This window comes from Podarcis melisellensis (genome assembly GCF_964234715.1).
Source record: "Podarcis melisellensis genome assembly, chromosome: 10".
Classification (NCBI taxonomy): Eukaryota; Metazoa; Chordata; class Lepidosauria; order Squamata; family Lacertidae; genus Podarcis; species Podarcis melisellensis.
In genome coordinates, this window is record NC_138542.1 from 8,333,079 (window position 1) to 8,347,238 (window position 14,160).

At 39.7% G+C, this 14,160-nt stretch overlaps 1 protein-coding gene across 3 annotated transcripts in view; it reads right to left on the reverse strand.

Moving 5' to 3' along the window:
- The window catches only part of LAMB1 (laminin subunit beta 1), a 56,913-nt gene that overhangs the window by 37,957 nt on the left and 4,796 nt on the right, over nucleotides 1-14,160 (reverse strand). For all 3 annotated transcript variants that reach the window (XM_081927605.1, XM_081927604.1, XM_081927606.1), the window contains 8 exons: nucleotides 8,603-8,738; nucleotides 6,342-6,415; nucleotides 3,955-4,143; nucleotides 3,807-3,870; nucleotides 2,007-2,209; nucleotides 1,253-1,373; nucleotides 827-1,015; nucleotides 175-354 (listed from right to left, as the gene is read on the reverse strand). In XM_081927605.1, coding sequence (XP_081783731.1) covers nucleotides 175-354; nucleotides 827-1,015; nucleotides 1,253-1,373; nucleotides 2,007-2,209; nucleotides 3,807-3,870; nucleotides 3,955-4,143; nucleotides 6,342-6,415; nucleotides 8,603-8,738 — 1,156 coding nt within the window. The remainder of the gene's footprint in view (nucleotides 1-174; nucleotides 355-826; nucleotides 1,016-1,252; nucleotides 1,374-2,006; nucleotides 2,210-3,806; nucleotides 3,871-3,954; nucleotides 4,144-6,341; nucleotides 6,416-8,602; nucleotides 8,739-14,160) is intronic.

Below are 14,160 nucleotides of genomic sequence, written 5' to 3' on the forward strand. Positions count from 1 at the left end.
ACACACACACACACACACACACACACAATGGCAGGCAGGGCAGGCAATGTATTTACAAATAAAAAATATAGCTCTAAACTTAATAAGATTCCGTTAACATGATCAGTGAGGTGCAGCATTAGAAACACTACTCTTGCTCAAAACTACAAAGTGGTTTCTTTTTGTTTTACTTACACAGACAACCTAGTGGATTATCTGAACTTAATCCATAGAATCCTTCCTTGCAGAAATCACAGCGCTCCCCTTCCACGTATAATTTGCAACGGCACTGTCCAGCAATAAGGCCTGTTGAGTAGTCAGTGTAGCGATCACATACCCCGCCATCCTGGGAGCCAATTGGATCACAGTTGCACGCTAAAAGAAATAGCAGCTCTTTACTATGCAATCATAGCTACTGGGCTATATATTATAGCCAAATACAACACCAATTCCATTTCCCGAAAATTCTGTCATCAAAGCCTCCCACTGTCTGAAGCTGCTGTGCCCCACCAAATGGCAACTAGCTTTCCCATTTAGCCAAAATTTTATGCTCTATCACTTTGAATACAGGAGCCTCTGCTATTACAAATCAGTACACATAAGTGGTCATATTCAGAGTAGGCCCAATGAAATGAATGGTCTTAAATTAGCCATGCCCATTTCAGTGGATTTACTCTGACTGTGGCCTACATCAGATGTAACCCACAATGTTTCTGGAACATGCAGTAAGTCTTCCATTTCTACATTTTAGGATAAAAAAGAACTACAAAGTTTTATTTATTATTTCAGAATCACACTCATTTATCTTAACAAGCTGTCAACTACACTTTGGAGACAATGTACTTACGTTCACAAATGTTGGGGTCCCGAATATCTTTCTCTGGATGCTGGAAGTAGAAGGGTTTGCACTGCTCACAATTACGCCCCACCGTGTTGTGCTGACAGTCATCACACACTCCACCGCTGGTATTTCCAGTTGCCATGTACACGGCCATGTCGAAGTGGCACTGTGCAGAGTGTTCGTTGCAATTGCATTCTAGGATAAAGATAAACAAACTAATTCTAAGCGACAATCCATTTTTAAAACTAAAATTTCCATCAAACAACTACATTAACTTATTTAGAAAGGAGTGCAGCGGCAGCTGAGTATTTTTATTAGCAAAGTTGATTAAAAGTTGGGTAATCTGTGAGAGAGCACAGTTTCTCACGAAAGGCTCATCAGACATTAGTACCATAGATTTTACAAAGCAGAATTTAAATTTGTCACACCTACTTTTGCATGCATTGCTGTTGCGACCCTCGGCAGGTCGCCATGGCAAGTCATGGTAAAAGTCCAAGCACTGTTCACAGTTTAGGCCTTTGGTGTTGTGCCTGCACATGCAGTGACCATGGACCTTTCATTTAAAGAAAGAGAGAGAGATTGGAACATACATACATACAAAGACACAATATATTGAAAATAAAAGCAATGCTCATTTCCTCTCATTGACTAAGGATTCATATAAAGAAATAGTAGTTAGTCTTTGATTGTTGTGAGAATTTCTAGGGACTTTTTTACAAAAATCCAGCGGCTTGGAAATAATGGATCAACAAGAAGAACAAGTTACTTCATCTTTGACTGGGAAGATGTTGACTGCCAGGGCAGCAGTGTCTCCTTTCTCACCCGTCTAATGTAAAAAGGAACTACATGCTGTCCAGAACACCCTTAAAATGAGATGCTAATTTGGCTTGTGACAGCTCAGTTTGTTTAATCCAGTTTATACCAAGCAGCTATATGCAAGCTGTTCTACATCCAAGCTTTTCAGGGACTGGGACATGGTTGTGCTAAACCTCCCCCTTACCCATGGCTACTGATGTCTCATTTACTTTGACCCTCAACAATAATTTAAATTGATAGAAAATCTAGTTTTGCTACCTTTGTTTACGTTGGTAGCTCTCAAGGAGGGAACCTCTTAGAGTCTGAGTGGCAGAATTGCAACCTATCTGACTTTAACACTGCTTGTTATGAAAAATATATAAAGATTTACCATTCCTTCCACCTCTTCATCATATCCATGCACCGGTGCGCACTCACTGGCATGTCCATAACAGAAGCAATTTCCACGGACCACCATGTCATAAATGGCATAATAATATTTTTCTCTGATTTCCATTCTCGAATCCAGAAGGTTGTCTCCCAGTGTGTGCAGTTTGGTAAATTTGATTCTTAAATTTGTGATTTTTAACATATCTGAAAAGCCAAAGATAAATAAAGTAAGGGTGTTGTTGTTTTTTTAAAAAAGAAATTTAGTTTCGTTGCAGGAGACATATTAAGAATATTTATTATGAAAAACTTATGAGTGTAACAAAGCGTTTCTCAAACTTGGGTCCCCAGCTATTGTTGGACTACAACTCCCATCATCCCTAGCTAACAGGACCAGCAGTCAGGGATGATGGGAGTTGCACATATTTATCGCCTCCCATTCCCCCATCAACTGCAAGCCATTCCCCCAAGCAGTAATGAGCTGGGGGTGGGGGATGCAACAACTGGTGCAACTTAAAGACACCATCAACCATTGGGGACCTCTTCTCAATTAACTGTTTCCATCCCAGCTGATCACTAGAAGATCCTGTAATGAATATCTGGTGCCTGTGTTTGCTTATTTCTTTCTCCACACACCCCAATCCATTTTCCTTTTGTTTTGTACGATTTAGAAGCAGGGTCTATCTTGTTTTTAGTGTATAAGCTTTCCTGGGAGCCTCTTTTGGCTAAATAGTGAGGTGGAAATTCATGAAAAGAAAATAAATATACCAGCAATAAGTTTCCCTGAAAATACACTTAGGCTAAGGCAACTAAGTTTAAGCACTATACAAATTCAAAGTATTATTATTAAAGAACTGCTTTCCAATGTTAAATCTATTTTATTACATCTATACCCTGCCTTTCTTCCATCACAGACACCAAAGGCATAAGTAGGGTTCTCATCCAGTCTTCCATTCAGTCACTGAGCAGACTTGGTCCTGCTCAGCTTTTGCAAAGTTACTGTATCATGAACCTTAAATCCATGCCCTGGGCCTAGCCTGATTTTAATCAACCTGAAGCTCTGCAACAGGAAAGGAAGTATGCTCTATTAAATAAATACATTTAAATGTATTATGATTGTTCAGCAGCAAGTTGTAAATGTCACTCATTAATAGTATATGCTGAAATGAAGCAGGAATTTATGTAGCTGAAATATTGATTTAAATAGACTTAGCTCTATTGAGTCATTTAAAATTTCCGTATGTTCATCACCACTGTTGTTTGTGATGGGACACCTGAGGACATTTCAGTACCCTTTCATCAGCTTCTAAGCATGCATGTTTAAGAGCTCCTTTGATCCTAGTGGGGATCACAGGTTGGTGTTAATGAAAATTCTTCAGGCACTCCAGTCTTGCAAACACATACATTTCCAAGCTCACTTGAAATCCATCTGAAACGAACCTGTGCTCTGAAATGTTGAAACATACTGACTCCAACAAGCCAGTACAAGGATGCAAGTTTTTCCATATTCTGTAACAACAACTTGTAATTCTTTTTAACTTTCAAGACTAAGAGGTTGTGCAATCAGTGCAAGTAGTATGAAAACATGAGTCCGCAAGGAACCTACGATCTGCCAGCTTGGTGACAGAATTATTGAATAACCTTGAATAAGTAACTATTTCTCACCCTTCTTTCTCTGTCTGCAAAAAGTGAAGAAGACTTCACCACACAAGGCTGACATGTGAAGTAATTATTGTAAAGTATTTAATGCAGTTCAAGCGCAATCCTAAAAATGTATAGGAAGATAAGAAGCTTGCATACTTACTTTGAATTCTTGGGCTATATGGGTCCTCTATTCTAAAAGCAGGGTCCAGAGCACGATAAATTACCTGAAAGAAACATGAGGATTCATCATCGTCACAGAGATACGGCCTCACTGGTAAGGCAAATCAATTGTAGATAAAACTACGAACCTCTCCCTCAGTTGAAGGTTCAATATCAGAGTAACGGGAATCACAAATTATGTCATCTACTTTCTTCATTGGTCCACTGTAAACACCTGGGAATGAAGACTCACAGTCATAGGCAAAGTATCTATATACTTGCCAAGTTTTCCCAAAATCTGAGGATCTTTCAATCAGCATTGCAGCTGGGCGAAACGTCTAAGAATCAAGAAGAGGAATAGATTTTAATGAATGTTAAGCTACAAATTATTTGAAACAATGTTCATCAAATATTTGAAAAAAAAATTCCAGTATCATTTACGATTTCCTGAACGTTTATTTGACTTTTCTGCCGCTTCTTCGTCTTGCAATGATTATGCTCAGATCTGTGTGGCCTATGCATGTCAGTCCACAGAATATGCTTTTAAACAACAATAAGCCTCTTGTAATTGCAGGTGCTCCAACAGGTCAAGGCCCCCTCATGGGCCAAGGAGCGTGTTAATAGTGATATTCATTCATTCGTCCAGGCTGTACCAGAAAAAGGCACAGCTGCACCAGCTAAATCCCCAGATTGTATAGGAATGGTGTTGCTTGAAGGACTCATGAAGTCACAGCGCGAGCAAATGTATCAGTAGCAATAAGGCTGCGTTGCAGTTTATTTTGCCACAAATAGATCAGTATGGGGGGGTGGGGTGATATCAACCAGACTAACATAATAAGGACCATTGCTCAGCAGTACAGCAATGCTTTGTGGGCACAATATTTAATCTTTGGTATTTCTAGATAGCAGGTAGCAGGGCTGAGAAATATGTCTGCTTCATATCTTAAGAGTCACTTGTATGGATTGCCCCAATGTGGTGCCTTCAGAAAACCTCCTCCTAAGGCTCTCACCAATGCCCCCACGCCTCCTAAGCGTTTTCATTCATTTTCTTTTTGCATTTTGAGGAGGTTGTTTGGATGTAGGGTTTTTTTTTATATAGAAAAAAAGGTGTTGGAACTTGTGTAGCTTTTTTTAGGGGGAGCACCCACCCGAAGAAGTTGTTGAGCCTTTTTTTCGGAGTGGGACATTTCTTCTTTACCCGCTCACCCTACCGCCACAGGAACAGGAATATATCTCACGCTGCTGCCCACAGCCCAGAGTGCCATGCAGGGGAACAGCACCAAAGAGGTGCCAGAATGTACAGAGTTGCTGGAATTCAGTTCTGGTGAGTTCTAGCTGGAAAAAAGCCCTGCCTGCAGTTTGTTTGATTCAGGGGGCGTGTTTTGACTGCTGGGGGCGGGGGCTCTGAGCATTGCCAATTTATCTTAAATGAAATAGTTGTTCTGTGATGGTCGTGAGTGCTTCTTGAATTTCCTGATGTACCCCTTGGCTCCATGGTTGAGGACTGCTGGTTTATACAGCCCAGTGGCCTGACCAAATATTAGGCAGTTATGTGTGCTCATAGAAAGGCACCTGTATTGATGCTTTGATAAAGATGGGGAAAAGTAAGTTAAATGGAAGAGATTGATTATATCAGTTAAAAGTCGGGTATTCAATTGATTACAAATTCTATACTGTACAAACATATATGGTGCTTCTTGGGTGTACGTACTGACTATTATTAGGTACTGCTCACTTGGTATGAAATTAAGCGTCTAAATTATTTTCACATAAGCAATGCATTAAATGTAATCCCAGCACAGATTTTCTGAATGCACGTCTCAGGAGAGTCAAACTATTGTGTACCTCCCCAATGAAATATATTTTAAACCATATGGGCGCATCTGCCCTGCCAAGACATCTGTTCAGAAGGAAACAAAAGAACTTTGTATACAGATGTTCTTTTTTTCCTGGAGATTATTTCAGCTGCCAAATTTGAGAGAATTCTAAAGCCAATAATTTTGTTGTCTTAAAGAATCACATTCCCCGGTTTGGATCTGATACAACTATAAGGAGAACAGAGAAGGCTATGTGGACAAAACATCCTACAGAACCCTCAACTTTATCAACAAAAAATTAGTGATAGACCAGCTACTGATTACTGCTGCAGAGGGCACAGATGAAAAAACAACAGTAAGACTGCAATCCTAACCATGACCTTTCAGTAGTAAGTTTTACAAAATTCAGTGGGGCTAGAGGAATCAGGATTGCAGTCCTAATCTTTGTTTTTCCCGCTTTCTGAGTGTTTGGAATTTATTTAAAGACTTACCTAAGAATGCAGAAGAAGCCAATTAGCCTGTATCGTAAAACTGATGTGGTTTATCTTACCTCTTGCATTCCAGTTTTAATAGCTTTTAAAATCCTTTTTAAAAGATCTCCTCAAAACATGGGGTGCTATGCATTTTATTCTCAAGCAGCTAGTTAACTGCCTTCCATGACCAGTACCAGATTACACAAGGGTCATTTGTGATTTGCGAGAATGTTATGGATTCTTTACCTTGAAGGTCATAATGAGATGAGTGAAATGGAATTCGGCTTCCAGGTCCAACTGGATGGTTACATTTTCTACTCCTACAGGACCAAGAGAGGAAGTTGCACAGTAAACAAGAACATTTGTCAAAAGCCTAATTTCATCATTTCTTTTCCTGGGGGTATGTGTTTGGTTACAAAAAAGCCAGTTTTGTTTTTTGTTTTTGTTCTCTGTGAAAGGGTGCAATATAGAGTAACATAACAACTAAGTCCTAATCAGCTACTTGTTGTAGAAATTAAAAATCACAGGGTTTTTCTTTTTAAAAGATCTCTAGCGTTTATATTTGGGAACATTCACAGAGTCAAAAGGAAACCAGGGACAAATTCTACATAGGGTTCTTATCCTTAAGCTCAGTTGTTTAGAAACAAGCTGTATAAAAATCAATGGGAGACCTGAATAAAACCATGAAGAACACCATCATTTTTAAAAAAAATTCTCACACAGCACCAATGGAATATGTAATGTGCTTTTTAGACATCACTTCAGAACCCCTTTTCCATAGTAACATTAGAATACTGTGCCTAAATACCACAGAATACTAAACTTGGTATAGAATGCTTTATATGATTAAACAGCAATAACTAACTAACTTGCTATGGCCAGAAAGGCTTGCTTGCTTGATTTATTTATTTAGTAGGAAGTTTATATACCACTTAACTATAGTTGTCTCTAAGCAGTGCACAAGAAATACTATACGGAAAAGGTAGAAATTAGTTAAAACTGTAAAATCAGATTTCAGTTAAAATGCCTGCTGGAATGAAAAAAAGTAGTCTGTAAAACAGGTGCAATAAAACAGCTGCAAAAACTTCAGCAAAAAAAGATAGCATCAACACACAACCAAATCATCTTAAACTTGTCAAATATCTGGGACAGGTGGGTCTCACTGGGAAGAATATTTGACAACCAAGGAGTCACAACTGAAAAGGCCCTCTACCCTTATCACCACCTTCTAAATCTCTCAGAGGGAGCACACAGAGGAAGACCCCAGTTAACACCTTGCTTGTTCTGGAAAAATGTGGTCTGAGGCCTTGTCATTCACCCTGCACCCAAGTGACATTCCATTCTTCCCAATGCATGGAATAGGTCGGGCCAGTTAAAAGTCCAAAATGTTAAAGGATTCTTTCATAGAGGCAGCTGGGGGAAACAGGGTATAATATGCCCACTTGGGCATAGCACTGAGAAGGAAGGATCGGTTTGTCTGATTTATTTGCCTCCGTCTTCCCCTTTATGGTGCCGCCTTCAGCCAATGTAGCCACACCATGTCAGGAGATGCTGCTGCTTGCAGCTTACTAAGCCTAAATAAGTTTCAAGTTTTTTCTCAGCCAATGGCAGAAGTTTGATGTCTCCCTGCCATAAAATGTAAGCCTGTGAATCCTTTTAAGTACAGGAGACAGACACAAGAAGAAAGGGAAGAACTGTGCTCTCAACATTTTAGACAACAATAATTTCCATTGAACTATGAATCATTATAAATGACCTTACTGGAGCCTGGTCTAATGCAAAAAAACCCCACACAACAACAAACAACCCAAGCAAGAAGAACCATGTGTTATTTATTTCTGAGGGATACTTGTGTGAACTTTTATGCTGAAACATTTATGCGCTGCTGCTGCTGCCAAGTTTAGTACAATAAAATTACATGACGGCTGTTTAGAATACCAAATGGAAAATACTGAAGATAGAGAGCTCAAGTTACTTAATTCTTAATGATTTTTTTCTCTGTAATATAAGGAAGAGTTTTTCTTAAGAGTACTTACTTATAAGTAAGTTTCACTGAAATCAATAATACACTTGTATTTGTTCATGAAAGAAACTCTGTGTAAACTAAAATCATAGGAGTTTCACAACCAATCAAGGAATTGACTAGTATTATTCCTGATAAAACATTTTCTCATATGTCTCATTCTGATCTTAAAGGAGAAAAAGATGGAGGGCAATATGTGAAAATTTCTCCTTTTTAAAATAACTAGATAATTGGAACTATTAATTCTTGCCTTCCAAGCATTTTGAGACATTGCCTGAAAAAGCAACAACCTATAATTAAAGGATATAGTTTTACACACACACATACGAAAAAAAACCATGTTCAAAAGACTGAAACTATGAAGCAGGAGTAATTACAAGGCAAACAGCTGTATAGATGATTATGAATACAAAGCAAGGTTTTAAGATCAACTGAGGGCAACCAATTAAGTGTTGGGGAAATTCTTCCCACATAAACAGCTTACCATTTTCTGACTGCCACCATAACTTGAGACGGTTTGGAGCAAAGGTAGTGACCACATTTTCAATACGATGGCTGTCAGGATTGAGTGTCTCATGGAATGGGTCCCGTGAAGAGCAGGTGAAACACTTTTTATCCTCCTGAAACAAACAAGACAGATCAATCTTGTGGAAGTCACTGTCTTCCCCTAAATTCCACCGACCACCCAATCCACAACTATGCTGCACTTATCCTTACAGTCAACAGCAACGCATGAAAGGGAGGGGCAGCAGTATTCCTCTTCTGACTTGAATACGACGCCTTATTCAAAGACAGAGGGTAACTATGGCCATTTTTCATCTTGTCTTGTAGTTGTTTAACCAGAGCTTGTGTTTTGTATGGGCAAGACTTCCATTTTTGGAAATCCCCATCTTGCCTTTTGACATGCTCATGGATTTCTTGGAACCTTTCCTAATCGATGGTATTAATTCTATCTGAGCTCCTCTTACTAGGGTTTTAAAGAACCTGCAAATTTCCTGAATATATTTTATCATTCTAACTCTTGCTTCTGACTTTCTTTTAATCTCATTTCTGCTTTTGAAAATAAAACGCTGGAACTCTCTGGGGATTTTGTCACTGACATATATGTTGCATTTGATAGCATTGTGGTCACGTCTCGAAATCCATCTGACAACACTTGCACCAGATCCTGAGCACCATTCAGAATAAAGTCTATGGTCACATCAAAGGAAGGCTTCACATTAAGTTCAACTTGCTGGGGGCTCAAAACAGTTATTTAAAAATATTTATAGTATATTTATCTGAGCTATTTGCATACAACTCCTGCAAGCATTCCTGGAAACAGGCATTCAGTCGACCCAAAATATTTGTCTTTTATTGTTCTCTTATCTCGCTTCTGCTACTGTCTGAGCCTGATGCAAGGATATGCATTGGACAAAAGATAAATACCCTTGCATGCCTCTTTCTTTTACATGGACAGTCACTGTGCTCTAGCGCAATGGATGGTTGCTTCATACTATTGTACTTATCTGTGCCTTTAACTTGGGGGAGGGGTGATGGAGGAGCAATCTCTGAATGTCTGGTTCAGCATCACTGAGTCACTTGAGAGACTCCAGGGATTGATTGCTTTGCAGGTGGGGGAGGGATCCAAAAGCCACAAGATGCGACTGCCTTTATTAGGGTCTAGCAAAAACACCATAAAGTTATGAGAGAGTTTTTGAGCAGAACAGAATGTTAATTAAAAAGGGGGTAGAGGGGGGCAGAGGAAAAGGTGGGCATGTCGTTGGCCCAAATTTTGTAGCTTCTAATAGTCAAAGAAGAACTGCAGAATAAGTTGGATATATGTCTTTAGATTAGCCTCACCAGGTGCAAGACAGATCACAGGAGGCACTCTAAGGGCTATCGAGATAAAGAAAAGATAATGGGTTGTTTCCCCAGTTTCGAAAATATAAAATCCAATAGCTCCTTGGTTCAGTCTGCCATGCTAATTAGAACACATGGGTCTCTTGGAAGGCAAAGGGCTTGTTCACATGTACAGTGGTACCTCGGGTTACATACACTTCAGGTTACATACACTTCAGGTTACAGACTCCGCTAACCCAGAAAGAGTGCTTCAGGTTAAGAACTTTGCTTCAGGATGAGAACAGAAATCGTGCTCCGGTGGTGTGGCGGCAGCAGGAGGCCCCATTAGCGAAAGTGGTGCTTCAGGTTAAGAACAGTTTCAGGTTAAGTACGGACCTCCGGAACGAATTAAGTACTTAACCCGAGGTACCACTGTAATGCTAAACTGTGGTTTAGTGCAGGGGTTGTCAACGTGCTGACTTCCAGGTGTTGTGGATAACAACTCCCATCTTCCTTGACCATTGGCCATGCTGCTTACTGAGGCTGTTGTGGGAGTTTGAGACCAAAATATCTGAAGGGCAGCCTGTTGGCTACCTGGTTGGTTTAGCACTACACTGATGAGCCTCAGTGATTTGAAGCAAAAGGCCTGGCTCCTTCCTGCTGAGATTGTTATCAGTTTTGGTTTCTTTAAATCTTAGCTTAGCATATGCATAAAACTGAAATCCCGGTTTAAAACAAAATATGGCTAGTTTAATCAATCAGCTTTATAACACATGGATTGAAGCTGGCTTATCTTGAAATTGATCAGAATTTAAAGCAGAATTTATGCTGCATTCATAGCACTGAGCTGAGATTCAAAGGAACTGAAATGTTCCTTCTCCCAGACACGTGGGAAGAGGAGAGGGGGAAGGGGGTGAGGTTGGTACTCTGCCCCCTTGCCAGAGCTTTAAGGTTTGTCTGCATAGTGGAAAACCATGGTTTAGCTTTACATGTGAATGTACTCAGAGAGCAGAAGTAAAGACAAACATGCTAAGTTGTAGAATAATTGTAGAACAAAGTTGTAGAATAATCTAAATGGTTTGATTGCTTTGAAGTCTGTGTTTGCTTTGAAGTGCTTTTACTGGCTCGAGCTTTTTCTGCCTAGCATGAAACTGTCATTTGGAAGATACTGGGCAGTCTACCAGAGTGATGCTTCATTCCTAGATGCCTTGACACTGTCAGTCTGACTCAGTGTCTCTTACAGAATGACCTAATTGCACATGGTTATAGATCAGTAGCAGCATCTTAGAATGTATTTAAAAGTGTTTAATTCTGAATAGGCACTACTTTTAAATTGTATTTTATTTCCCACCTTTCTTTCAGTGCATTAGCATAAATTAAAAGAGATACAACTTGAAACACAATAAATCTAAATATTAAATATATATATATTTGGGAAGGAGGCGTGAGGCTCTGAAAGGGTCCCAGGGTCCTCCTGTCTCCTTCCCAAAGCCAGGTGCCTCCTTGCCCACCTTCGAGTAGGCAGCGTGAAGACAGGGGAGGGGCAAATTTTGGCCTTGTGCAGGGTGTCCTAGTGCCCAAGTCCGCCACTGCTGTGCTTCCTATGTGCTGATGGGTCCTGTCCAAATTACTGTCTGCTGGTTTTAGTTATGCAGTAAGACAGATTTTATGATCCAGTTATTCACTGGAGGTTAATCGGTTTGCATTAATGATTGGCCTCCCTTCTGCAGTTATGTTAGGATTGTTTGGGGGGATTCTCCTGAAGGAGCACTGATGTCATTGTCAACAATCGGCTATGGAAACCAATGTGGCATACAGTGGTACCTCGGGTTAAGTACTTAATTCATTCCGGAGGTCCGCTCTTAACCTGAAACTGTTCTTAACCTGAAGCACCACTTTAGCTAATGGGGCCTCCTGCTGCCGCCGGAGCACGATTTCTGAAGCAAAGTTCTTAACCTGAGGTACTATTTCTGGGTTAGCAGAGTCTGTAACCTGAAGCGTCTGTAACCCGAGGTACCACTTATAACCAGGTGGTTATAAGAAAACACTATCCCATCTGATGTTCTCTATCTCTAAATTTTTTTCCTTGAGTTATCTGCTCTCAAGACAAGTTAATTCCTTTTTTGCTGATTGTGGTACAGTTGCAGTCTGCATTGTGTTGCTCTGTGGTGGCCTAATATCATGTGTGGATGGCAAGGAATTTATAAGCATGACTATATGCTTTTTGCGGGCTCTTGCCCCCTGACTAGCTATATTCTGCTGGTGGGAGTGGAATGGCAGCGTGGGTAGACTTGTAGACAACCTCTGAGGGAGCACCAGATGTCATTATAGTACATTCCAAGGCACAGCTATTTGTGCTATCCAGAAAGTTTGCCTTTTTCTTGCAACATGAACATCTATTTTGCATGGTCACTGTGAAAGTTTTTGAAGTCCCTCATTACTGCAAACTCTTTCTATCTCGATTATTCCCAATTTCTTTCTTTATCTCACGATAACATGATTCTCATATACTCAGTATTATCCATGTTCTCTTTTCAACCTGAGCACTCCCTCTTCCCCAGATTGGCTTGTAGGCTTCTAGTATTACATATCATTACCAATACACCAACTCCCTTTTTGTTTATGACTTGCTCTTACAATTATTGGTTTCTTCAAGTAGATATCTTTACTTTCCATATGCTCATTGCCCTGTTCTCACCTGGATAACCAGAAACATTTTCACCATCATCCCTAAGGGTTGAGTCTTCCAAAACTGGATATAGCTTTCCCCTATTATTCAGATTAAAAACTACTCTGCTACTTTCTCTTATTTATTTATTTTAAGAAAATACTTACTAAGTTTATATATATATAACTGTCTATTTGTTTACTCAAAGCATATTTCATTTTCTTTTTGACAAAATTTGTTTTATATCTGAAAAATGCTCTGGGAAAAGAATGGGTTATTTAACAATGTATTGCTTAGACCTTGTTTGCTTAACTGTATTTCCTTAGTCTATATCTACAACCACACTGAAATTGCTAGAATTTTAGCTATATATCTTTCCAGAGACTGTAAATGAAGGAAGTAGTCTAGACAGCTCTCATATATCATGCTGGGGGTACTGCAATCAGCAGAATGTTTTTATTAATATATCTGGACACATTACACCACAATCGCATTAACCATTAACATTCCTAGCCTATAAACAATTATAGTTTAAGAACAAGTAACTTCAGCTGAAATTTTGCATGTACTTATAATGCATTGGGAATTAAGACTTGCTTAATTGTGACCAAAACTACAGAAGAGAAATTTGACACTAATGCAGAAATGCCACTCCCCTCACACACACAAGTAATGGCTAGTTATAAGAACCATCTTATCAGTATGCAGAATATGAACTATAAATGCTAGTTTGAGGGAAATTAGTAGCCATTAACATCAGTGTGGTCCCAATACTAATCTCAGTGTAAGTAGACAGTACACTCCTATGGATATTTAATCAAGAGTAATCCTAATGTGCTCAATGGGATTTACTCCCTTGTAAGTGTATATAGGAACACAGCCCAAGTTCTGACCTGTGGTCTTGATCCATAGATAGTGAGATCTATCCATTCAAGGAGGCAATAACTGACTTTCCCAAACAGTAGCTACTCTGTCTGCAGTGCACACATGGCTTTTAAGTCTAAGATTGTTGATGTCGGTGGTGGTATTTTGTTTTTTTTTTAACTTTGGGGCATCAAAATATCTTAGGCCAAACGACTTGAAACACAATTAAAGAATGGGATCCCCCACCCACATCATTTGCTTCTTCCTGATGTGACTTCACTTCCGCACTAAAAAAAAGCTGAATCAGAAATGGGGTAACTTCCCATGCAGACATGCCCAGTGACATAGATATTTTGTTAAAACTAAGAGCCCTGGGATTTATCTGCATTTTTGGACAGAATTCCCAGAAGTTTGAGATAAGAATTTTTGTTGGTGTCACAGCTAGGACTGCGGGAACGAAGGGCTCACGCTCCTAATGATCCTGGGAGAAGGTGGTTTGGTGCATTCAGGGAGCAAAAACAAACAAGAGCAGGAAACAGCAGGACACATGCAACTGTACAAACAAATCTGATCCAGGGGGATGGTGTCTGCTTCCTCTCAAAGCTCTGGACAGCACCAGATGTTTCTACTTATCTAGAGAGGGTGTGGGGCTGCTTGGTCAGCTAAGGGGGGAGAGAGAGGAAGACCCA